The sequence below is a fragment of the Carlito syrichta genome, unplaced genomic scaffold (assembly GCF_000164805.1).
Source record: "Carlito syrichta isolate Samal-C Ts95f unplaced genomic scaffold, Tarsius_syrichta-2.0.1 Scaffold303270, whole genome shotgun sequence".
Lineage (NCBI taxonomy): Eukaryota > Metazoa > Chordata > Mammalia > Primates > Tarsiidae > Carlito > Carlito syrichta.
Window position 1 is genome coordinate 153,068 of NW_007247366.1, and position 11,290 is coordinate 164,357.

The following is an 11,290-nucleotide window of genomic DNA, read 5'->3' on the forward strand; positions in this document are numbered from 1 at the left end:
GGGGGTGGAGGTAGGGGAAGGGGAGATTAGTAGCAGGTAGGAGACCCTGAGCAGGAAAGTCCACCATGGAGGCCCCAAGGTGTGCCCTGTTCCTGCTGGGGGCAGCCAGCTCACCTGCTGGAGACCTCATACTCCTGGGCATCCACAGCACAGGGCACTCCAGCCACCCTGACTGTGTCCAGCACATCCTGCACATGTTGGCCCAGGTTGGAGCCCCTGATGGTGACACGGGTGCCTCCGTCTATAGGCCCAGTCAGTGGTTCCACCTGTCCCAGGACAAGGACTGCTCACCTCCACCCACCTGGAGAGGTAGCCCCAGCCTCCCACCCTTGCACCCTCCCTCCAAGGGCAGAAGTGAGGAAGGGACATGCCAGCTTTTCTACACACCGAGTGGATGAGGGGTGCAGGGCACTGGGTGGCCACAGCCTCAGTCTCGCCACAGGCCTCCTGGGCCACACAACGTGGATGCTCCCGCTCACACCACACACAGCCGTACTGGGGCATGGCAGTTTGGCAGCGGCTGCAGTCCCCATGTCCCACAGAACAGTCATATAGTACCACTGGGGTGGCAGAGACAAACGTGAGAGGTTGGACTGGAAAAGATCTGCTACAACCAGCCAGTCCCAGCAGCCCCCGGGGTGCTCACCATGCAGCCCCTCAGCTCTGTCCACACGCAGGCGGCCAGCCCGACACAGAAACAGCCCCACACGGAGCTCTGGCTGCAGAGCTTCATAGCTGAGCTGGAGAGATGGGAGTAGGGTCAGACCCTAGGGCTGGGGGAAGCATCAGGCCTGGGGAGGGGGTAGTAAAAAAAGCAAGACTAAAAATGACTAGCTATAGGAGTATAGGGTCAGAGATCAGATTAGGGCACAGGGACCCCATGGGGCCACAAGGTTGGAAATCAGAGGTAGAATTGGAGTGTAGGGACCCCCATAGGGTCTTGAATTAGAAATCAGAGCTGGGATGCAGGGACTCCATGGGGCACACAGTCAGAAAAGGAATACTGAGACTACTTTGGGTGACAGGGTCAGAGCTTGTGCTTGGACACGTATGGTGCAGCCAGCTATGGCTGGGAACAGCCCGCGGCCAGTGCACCCTTGCCCACCCAGACACTCATGGTCTGCACCTGGTGTTGCTGGCAGGTGATGTGGCACTGGGTATCTGGAGGTGGTTCACACTCAACCCGGGCTTTAACCACCACCTCGAGGCCTTCCAGCTCCATCACACACTCATTGTCTCCTGGGCTGTCCTGGGGGCAGAGAGCATAGCTGTTGGGGAAGCTTAGGAAGGTGGACCCAGTGAGTCCTGCAGGTCCCCCAGTGTAGCCTCTGGGTTGGGATTGAACCCTGGGGTCATGCCCTCTTCCTGCTTCCCGGGGCTTGTGTATAGTAAGTCAATAGCCAAAGAGGCTGCAAGGACAGTGGCAGGCAGGACACACTCACCTGGTAAAGGTGCAGGTTCTTGCCTAGCAGCCGGACTTCCCGCTCCACGTGGACTGGCATCAGTGTGGAGCCCAGAACACTTTCCACACAGGGGCAAGAGCTTGCCCCCCAACTGACCTCTTCCTGCAGCACCAAGAGCAAGGTAGTCTATAGAGCCCGCCTTGCCCACCCAAGCCCTCTGCTTGCTGGATTCCAGGGGCCAGGCCAGCATGAGTTTGCAGTTCCCACCCTGCCCCTTGCCTTCTCCCAAAGCAGAATCGCAAGGCAAGCAAGGGGCTGCGTCTTCCCCACATCCCCTCCTCTGAGCCCCCTTTCTTGGGCTGGGTCTTACCAGCTCCCAGAGCCCGGTGGTGTCATACTGATAGTCAAGGCTGGACAGGAGGATGAGAGGGGCAGGAGGGCCCTCATGCTCTGCTGAGTCTCCATCACCTGAGAGGAGGGTGGAAGTGGAGAAGGTGGGCGCGTCACCCCCCGTCCACTCGTCCACCTCGGGCAGCTCTCCGCCTTCTCTCATGAGCCAGTCCAGAGCGGGCTTCGTGGAGCCCGCGGCCCCTGGGAAAGTGGTGGCAGGAGCAGTGCTGGGGGGCTGGTCCAGGGGTACCACAGAGGGAAGGGCCTCAGGGCCAGGGTCTGCAGGGGGCACTGCTGTTGCCTCTGAAGGTGATGGAGGGGAGGCCAAGAGGTCCTCAGGTGTGGCTGTGGGTCTGAAGTCAGTGGGGGCAGGGACAATGGTTCCAGGTCTGTTGGGAGGGTTAGGAGGAGAGGGCTTCTTGTGGAGAGGTAGTTCTGTAGAGGTGGGGGAAGACATGGGGCCGGGACCTGCCCACGGCTCCCAGGGGCTGGGCAGGGAAGGCCTGGCACCAGGTGAGACATCTGAGGCTGTGGCTGTGGAGGGAGCCCCAGGCTCCACAGGAAGAGTGTCAGGAGCAGGGGTGACCAGGGCTTTGGGGGCTGCGGGTGGGAAGGAGGTGGGCACGTCTCTTGCAGGAGGGGCTAGGAGGAGAAGTGGGTTCTGAAGGGGAAGGTAGAGAAAGACAGGAAGGGCCACTCAGCAGGCAGGCACGGGAGCAGGAGGCAGGCAGGCAAAGGGTATGTTAAGAGGAAAGGAGACCAAGGAAAAGAGAAACAAAAACAGCCCATTAATTCTCCAAAGGAGAAAAGGGGAGGGCAGGCTCCAGGGGTGTCTGTGCTGAGCTGGGACATGAGGCCAGACCTCCCCTGCCTCTCAGCTACAAAATTCCTCTCCCAAAACAGGCGGGACGTATTGGTGGCCATTCTCCAGTGAGTCCATCGCACATAGGTGCTCAGGACAGAGGCTCACATGAGCAAGCAGGCACACAGACCCCGGGCCATCAGAAAAACCCTCACACTGGGAACCCCACGCCCCCCATGTGCCCCAGCCTAGAGTCACACTCACCTGTTGGTTCACCACCATCGGCCCGGCATCACACGAGGCTTTGTGTGTGCACAGGTGTTGCCAGACACACCAGTTACATCCCCAACGGCTGCTCACGCAGGCCTGGCACCTGCACAGAGCACAGCCATGGGGCAGAGGTCGCCATGGGGCAGCCCAGGGTTGGGGGAAAGGGTGAGGAACTCACTGCGCAGATGGGTGGAGCTCAGTGACTGCTACACAGTCATAGAAGGAGAGGGAAGCTTTGGCAATCACGACAGCACCAAACCTGAGCTCCACACTCACAGAGATGTGGTCTGCAAAGGGGAGAGAGGGCCAGAGCTGAGCAGTGGGGAAGCATGCCCAGACCCGGTGCTGACATCCTGAGACCTCAGATGGGGAGGACAACCGAGGGTCAGCGAACATAGTACATGAGACACAGAATGGAGACTGTGGGCAGCCAACAACCAGTGAGAGGACTCAGAGGAAGGCATCCACTTATGGTTCGTTGCCTGAGTTCACACCTCACCCAGATCACATCTCTTGCAGCAGGGTGGGGCTCCCAAGCCCCAGAACTGACCCCTTCTCTCACCCACCGGCTCCTCTCTGCAGCACTGGGGCCTCACTAGGGTCTGGAGAAGGGCACTTCACCCCAGAATCGGTCAGCAAGGCAGGACTCTGATGTTCCCCAAAATGGCAGGAATATGACTCCCCTGGCCATAGGAGTGGCAAGTCTGGCACTGATAGGAAAACCTGCCAAGAGAGCCCAGGATACACTGTTGAGGCCATCGTGCAGCAGACCAGAGCTCACATTTACACAGCACCCAATGTGGGCAGGCACCGGCACCACCAGCACCCAAGCCTTCACAAACACCTTCTGGCCTGAGTTAGTAACAGATGAAGAAATTGAAGTCCAAGAGAAGTAACTTGTGAGAGGCCAGGTGGTATTTGTTATACCTGATGCAAAAACCCAAAATCTCTACCCAGAGTTTGTTCCCCAGAGCCCTCCCCACCAGGGCCCCAACTGTTTGGTCCTTCACCTCCCTCTTTTCCTGTCGGCTGATGTTGGTAGGACTCATGGCTACCACCTGCAGACAGCCTGGCTCAGGTTGGAAGCTCCACAGCCACTGCTTTGGGCCCCGGCCCCTCGAGCACTCAGAACGGCGGCTGCACCTGAGTGAGAATGCCCAGTGTCTGTCTGTGACCCTCAGGCTGCCAGTGGGAACTCTTAGGGCAGGGAGACTTAAGCAATCCTGAGGACCCAAGCAGAGCGTGAGTGGGGCATGATACCAGGCTCCCATGTCTGCCCTGGCTGAAAGATGGGGATGGGCATTGGACATCTGGGGATCAAGAACTGGGAGTCAAGGGCCAAGGATGGAATCCTTGATGGAACCATTATGCAGGAGCATTGTGGGCTTGAGGCTGGGGTTGGGAGGAGATCAAGAGTCAAGGGAGCACTAACCTGCCAAGGAGCACACACCACCCACAGTAGGGGTCCCTGTGAGCAAGGCAGGATGCACAGTCCAGGTGCTGAGCACAGGAGGCCACAGGAACTTTCAGAAGCTGTGACAGCAAAGAGGACCTGAGGCTAGCAATCCAAACACCAGCAGTATACCCACAAATGGGTCCCTGGTCTCACCCAGACGCTCCTCCCAGCAGCCATGCCCTGTCTCATGCCTGGTACTCACTGTGTTCTGGGTCATGACATACAGGTGCTCGAAGGTCCCATCAAAGATGAGGTCTCTGTTCACGGCAGATCCCTGCTGGATGCTCTGTGTGGAGTATGGGTGGCCATCGCTCCCTGCGCCCAAGTAGACCTGGGATCAGAGACCAGAGGGTCTGGGACTGGAGTCCATGGCCACAGGGCCAAGGTCCTCTCTATCCCTCAACAACTGAAGCAATTTCCTCCTAGGTCATCACAGATCATACCAACTGGACCCAGTCTGGGAAGAGGAACACAGGTCATCTCTCCCAGTCTTGGGGTCACAGGCCAGGTTTCTAGCAGCCTATCCCCTCAGACCCTAGGATAGAGCCAGCACTCCCTGTGGGCTCACCCTGTGCAGTTGCCCTTGACTATCACCCAGGAAAGCAATGGTGTGTCCATCCTCCATGGTGACTGCCACAGCTGTTAGCTGAACCCCTGGCCACTCCAGAACTGGTGTGGCTTCCAGAGGGACCCGGCTGGCTATGGGGCTAGGCGTATGGTCTGAGCCACAGGGATAAGTATCCAAGGTGTCCTGCAGACGGTAAGAAGCATCAATAAGGTCCTCCCCCTGGATAATTTCCCCCTTCCTGGACGGGCTCATCCTTGCTCCCATCTGCTCTTGCATGTTCTCCCTGCTGGCCCATCTGGGACAACCCTGCCCTGCACATCTCCCACAGCCCACCCTTAGCTCTGCCACAGTGGACTATCTCCAACTGCCTTGGACAGTTTCTAGTGGTTCCTTTCCCGTTTTGATCCCCACCTCTGCCTGTGGCCCTCTCTTCTCCCATCCCTGGCCTGGGAGCAGCTTCCTGCAGTTTATGTGGCTAGCCTGTTCCTGGACCTTCTCCAAAGCCACTCACGGCTTGCGTTCTCATCTACAAGTCCACTTAACAGGGACCCTCTCCCACCTTGCACTGACTCAGTGTCCTGTGTGCAGCTCCTTCCCTTTCTTATCCATCCTGAGGCTGCAGCCAATCAAGTCCCAAACTCACCCTCTTCTCTTGTTTAAGAACCTAAAACAATGGGTCTCATCCCAACACTCTGGGTCCCTGCCCCTACGTGAGAACCCAAATACCCCATCAGTCCATCTGCATAAATGCCACCCCTTCAGCACACTGTTCCAGTCCCATCCCCAAACTGCTGTCACTGAATGCCACATCTGTAGAAAGGTACCCTTTCATCACCTAGGCACAAAAGAACCACTTAACATCTGCTGTCCTGGTCATCCCCCACTACCACCAGTTTCCCATCAGATCCCTGGGGGCTGTTTGGCTGCCAATGCCTGGTCAGTGGCCTCAGAGATGGGGAAAGACCGGGGCAATGCTGGAACTCACCACTGGCAGCTGTGCACAGTCAGAATTGACATCATATTCGATGTAGGCCACCTCAGTCCCATCCATAGCACGGCCCTCCCAGGCGTAGCAGGCATCTCGTGTGCGATTAGCAAGCCGGTCCACCTCATCCAGGGGGAAGGCACAGAGGGCAGAAGCCCCAGATGCTCCGGAAACCACCAGTGGGGGCCGGCCCATAGTGGAGGGAACAGCCAAGGAGAAGATAGCAAAGAGCACCTCCCCACGGGCCACCTCCCTGGATGTGGCCACAGCTGTGGCCTGTACCAGCCCATAACGGCCACCAAGGCAGGTCAGAGGCAACTCCACATAGGAATAGTAGTGTTGGTCCCGGAGGCACATTCGAGACAGATAGGTACGGAAGGCTCTAGACTGAGCCTGCAGGTCCCGCCGCATGAACAGGAAGTAGGCGCTGGCCCGGTGTGCAAAGGCACTCACGAAGTGGTGGTTGTACTCAGAGGGGTGGCCCACTGCCAGCTTGGCTGTCTCCTCGTAGGAGAAGACAGCTTGGGGGTCTAGTGGCTGTAGAGCCCGGGTTGTGATGGGTGGGATGCCACCCCCTGCTCCCTTGGTGGTGTCTCCTCGCCCCACAAGCAAGAGGGGCTCCCCTGCCAAGCCCTGGGTTACCAGTCCCACTGTTCTGACTGCAGGATCATTGGCGGCCACATACTGGCTGTCTCCAGGCTGCTCTGGCCGCAGCAGCAGCTCCCCGATCTGCCCCAGACGCCGCTGCTCACAGATTCCCTGGTGTACACTTCCACACACTACCAGGGCCCCTGGGCTCACCAGGAGCAGCTGGTTTGGGTTGTTGGTAAGCTGGGCCTGGGGGCACTTAGTAGGTATCACGGGTGGCAGGCAGTCCCTGCTGTCTAACACAGGGCCAGTAGAGACCTTGGCCTCCAGCTGTAGCCTAGGGCTCAGCTGAAACAGGAAGTTGGTGGCTCCTAGATAGAGGGTGCCTGAAGTGGGGTCCCTCACCAGGTGCTGCAGATGCGTGCCATTGGGAGTGAAAGCAGCTGTTGGAGGGGGCGGAAGGGTAAGGACCCAACCGGTCCAGAGTGCCTGGAGAAGTGCTGGGCCGAGGACAGGCATGGTCACCTGGCAGGGAGAGAGATGGAATGGGGCTCACATGGCCACTAAGAACCTTGGGGACACTGGTAAGGGTCAGGGCTGTGGCAATGCCAAGATGCCCCTCCTAACTTAGGATTGAAAAGAGGAAGACCAGGCTTCTTTACATGGGCACTGTGGTCCAGGATGACCCTAGGACCACACAGTAGCAAGGGGTCAGAAACAGGAAATACTTTCTGTGGAAACTTAAATGCTGCCCATTCTCGGCAAGCACTATTTTCTGGAGACCCACACCCCACTCCACCCTCCCCCTGTAATACCCTGTTTCACCACAAGGATCAAAGGGTGAGGGCCTATAGGGTCTACTCCCAGGGAACAGGGCCTGAAAGGGACCAGAGAGCAGGTGGGAGGGAGAGACAGGGATGTGATTTCATGGACAGAAGGTGAGGTCTCATGGCGAGTGACATGTCACAGCAAGATAAGAACTGGGTTTAGGGCCTTTCAGTCCAGGAATCCAGATGGGTGATAACCACAGAACCAACAGGCTTGTGAGAAGAAGGAGGTTCTGGTAGGGAGGGGCGAGTCCTATAGGGCTGGGTCCCGCCTTTCGGAGGGCCTTGATCTTACCTAGGAGTCACACTGTTCCTAGATATCTAGGCATAAGGTCAGACTCACCTCACAGGACCGGGTGGATCAGAAGACAACAGCATGACCTGTGTGGGAGTCACCTAGCCAGGGGAAAGCAAAGTGTGAAGGGAGACAGCATAAAAGTACCCCCTCCCCACACCCAGGCTGCTGGTGGAGCCAGGCCCAGCCTGGCTTTCAGCCACCAAACACATTCCACAGAGGACGCCTCCTCAGAGCCCACATGAGGAGGGGGAGGGCAGCAGAGCCACCGGAGGGGCCTGGGAAAGGTCAGCTAGGAAGGAGCCCCACGGCTGGCAGGTCCAAGTCAGGCCCCCAGCACGGCCCTCTCCCTGTGAGGTTGCTCCCTTCACCCTAACCCTACTCTGTCAAGGCACCCAGGTACATGTTTTCCACACAGGTCAGGGACTGTCCTAGCCCAAATGGCCACCACCACATTAGCAGATAAGCACTCACACATACCAAGGTGCATACACACCACACACCCTGCATACACCCACACACAAACATATGGGCACTTGCCCCCACACACAGATGCATATAGATACAATATGTGACACACAGCATATGACACACAGCATATGACACACACACAGAAACACGTGCAGACAGCATAAAGACATATACATATAGTGACAACACACACAGGTCACACCCACCCACCAGAGGCATACACACCACCAGCCACATTTAGACACCCACACACACAGATTCATACACACTTTCCTAGTTAAGCCCTAATCCCTAGAGAACTGTGGAAGCCAGGCCATCTCTTGCTATTCCCTCTCCTGCAGATCATAGTAGTGCCAGGGTCCAGTATGCAGGGTAAGTGGCACTGGAGGAAGTGTCACCACGCCAGCTGTGCCTCGCATCCCCAGGACTCCCTAGACTGTGGGTACCTGCTCTCTTCACAGACCCCTCCTTGGGTACCAGCTGAGGCTTCTGAGTCTCAGAAGCAAGAAACCATGGCAACACCACCTTCCCCAGGCCCCAGCAGTCTCTAGCCATAAGTACCAAGGCTAGTGAAGTGCTGGGACAACTCAAACATCCCAGACTGGGAGATATTTCCCCCACTAGCCTGTGTCCAGGCCATGCTGTGCAGCCCCTCCCACTATCCAGTTGCCAAGCTGTCTGTGCAGAATGTCCCCAGAGCTTGCTTCTCTCAGCTCGGGTTGGCTCGTCCCAGCAAAGGCCTGAGCAGGGTACTTCTGAGGCTGCCCCAAAGTGAGCAGGGCTGGGCACAAGGCTCAGAGGAGAGTTTAGCAGCCTGGTGGGAGCAGGGACACTGTGGCCACAGCCCAGTGGGAGCAGGGGGGCCGTGGCCACAGCCTGGCTGGGCACTGCTCCCGAAATAGCTAGGGGGTTTCCATTTTTAGTGTGCAGAGAACAGGGCAGCTCTATGGGAGCAGGAACAAGGCTGCCTCTGTTTGCCACCCAAGGGGGCGGGAGGGAAGGGGGCAACAGGGAAAGTCTTGAACCCAGCCAGAATCCCAGGACTGTGGCAAGGTCAGGCTGCCAACGAGCCCCCCACCTAGTTTCCAAGGGATGAGAAAAGAAAGTTTCTTCCTCTGGGAAGACAGGGCCTGCCTAAGGATGGGCAGAGGCCACCTCCTGCACTCAGTTACTGCTCACTCCTCTTGCCACCTCATGCCACGGATGTGCCTTGGGCATAGGGTCCCATAGTTAGACCAACATCTACTCATTTGCTTACAAATATTTGTTCAGAGACTGCTGCATGCCAAGGCTCTTCAGCCCTCAAGGGGCAGCAACAAAGCCCCTACCCAAAGGCAAAATCACAACTGGATTGAGGAGCCCACAGGAAGAAATGGACAGGATCAGAACAGCTACAAGCCAGGCCACATGGGAGGTCGGAGGCTGACCCATCCCAGAGAAAACAGTCAGGTTTCTTCAATCACAGTACTCCTGTGAAACAGGGCCTAGTGTCCCTTCCCCTTCCCCACATCCCATGGGCTGGCGAAGGAAAGAAGGATGGTGACCTTTTCTCCTCTGTTTTGGGGACGTGTATTTCACTTAACCTCTGCCACAGGGCACGGAACTGCTCCCAGCCCCTCTATTCTAGCGCCCCTCCCCCAACTCCACAGTATTTTCCTTGAGCAGAATTGGGGTATACTCCTTCCCGAGAGCCTCTGGAGCACCTCTGGGCTGGAGGGATAAAGGCCCAGCCCCCTCCAGTGCACACTTCTTCCACCGGATCCATGCCAATGCTCCCCCACACATGCCCTTCGTTCCTGGCGGCCTGTACGGCAGGCTGTTTCACTCCTCCAGTCGCCACACAGGCTCTTCCCACTGCCTGGAATGCCCACTCCCTTTCTGTCCCATTAACCCCTACGTCCGATCATCTCCCTGGAGGGCCTCCCCTGTCCTCCAGGCTCCTGAGGAGACTGCTAGATGTGTGGATGGAGTGGACATACCCAGTCACCAGCTGGCATGTACCGCAGCTCAGCCTTGGGCTCTCTGAGCCTCAGATTTCCCATTTGCAGAATGGGAGACAGGATTGCTCTGACCAGTGAACATGATATAGTGTGTGCCTGGCATTAGTGGCACCAACCAAGACCACTCTTATCCCTGTTCCACTCTCCCATTCTAGACTTGAAGCTCCTTGAAGACAGGGAATGTGGCTTTTAATTTGGAAGTCCCAGCAACTCACACAGAAGTTAGCACAGAGCAGGTGCTCACTTCATGGTGAATGAACCCCCATTTCACAGCCAAGGAAAACCAGTCAGGTGGGGGAGATATGCCCCTCTCCAAGTCATTTTTTCCTTCACAGACATTGTCCCATTCTTATTAAGGCCAGAGCAGGCTGATTTGGAGCCAGGCCTCATATCCCCAACATGCATAGCCAGGATCTCCTGCCCACTCGCCACATCTCAGGCACTGTCCAAGCTCACAGCCAAAGCCTAACTCAGACCTGCTCGGAGGTCTCTTCTGGGACCACCCTTCTCTGAAACTCTTCAGTAGGGCCCAAGACTGCCTAACTTATATCTTCAAAGATCAAGTTCCTCCCGGATGCACCAGAGCTGTCCTCATCAGCCAAAGGGGCGCGCAGACACGGCCCTTCCACACCTGCAGAGGGGCCACACCACATTCACCCTGTCTGGCAGGCAGTTAATGGGATATTAGCCTTCCCTTTCCACCCTCCTGCTCGACTCCTAGGGTCCACCAGAGACGAGTTACTCATGGACAGTGCAGTCGTGCACGTTGCACGCCGTTCTCTGTGTATTAGGGTGGGGTGGGGAGATCCACCGTTTACCAAGCACCTGTGATGACCCAAGGCGCTCAACAATCACCCACCGAATGCGTCTGTGTATGGAGAGGCGGGTCCCTTTCTGAGTATCTGGAGGCTCGAGGTCCACCTTTGTCAGTTCCGCCAAGCACACTCAGGGAGGGCTGTTACTACTTGAGGGGAAACCTTGACCTCCCCATTCGGCTCTTCCCCAAGTCTCCTTGCTACCCCCAGACCGCGAGGCGAGGACCCCACTAGCGGCCCTGGGAGGGCGGGGAGGGGCAGGCCGGCCCCCGGCAGCGGCGAGGAGGGGGCGCAGAGGAGCAGCTCCACCTCCTCGGTCTCCCAATCGCGTTTCAGGCAGAGCAGCCAGAGTTTTCCTTCGCGCGGAGAAGTGCGGTTCCAACTCTGGACCGAGGCCGCCCACCACTCGACCGGGCTGCC

General features: G+C 57.5%; 1 protein-coding gene across 1 annotated transcript in view; it reads right to left on the reverse strand.

Moving 5' to 3' along the window:
• PLXNB1 (plexin B1) overlaps nt 1–6,990 on the reverse strand; it is a 20,025-nt gene extending 13,035 nt beyond the window's left edge. Inside the window, exons 1-14 of the mRNA XM_008058252.1 lie at nt 5,875–6,990; nt 4,890–5,072; nt 4,524–4,652; nt 4,298–4,398; nt 3,876–4,008; nt 3,432–3,588; nt 3,044–3,152; nt 2,860–2,968; nt 1,774–2,454; nt 1,443–1,565; nt 1,127–1,249; nt 647–740; nt 388–560; nt 115–266 (exon numbers count right to left, since the gene is read on the reverse strand). Coding sequence (XP_008056443.1) covers nt 115–266; nt 388–560; nt 647–740; nt 1,127–1,249; nt 1,443–1,565; nt 1,774–2,454; nt 2,860–2,968; nt 3,044–3,152; nt 3,432–3,588; nt 3,876–4,008; nt 4,298–4,398; nt 4,524–4,652; nt 4,890–5,072; nt 5,875–6,981 — 3,374 coding nt within the window. The 5' untranslated portion in view covers nt 6,982–6,990. The remainder of the gene's footprint in view (nt 1–114; nt 267–387; nt 561–646; nt 741–1,126; nt 1,250–1,442; nt 1,566–1,773; nt 2,455–2,859; nt 2,969–3,043; nt 3,153–3,431; nt 3,589–3,875; nt 4,009–4,297; nt 4,399–4,523; nt 4,653–4,889; nt 5,073–5,874) is intronic.
• Between the last annotated feature and the right edge of the window lie 4,300 nt (nt 6,991–11,290).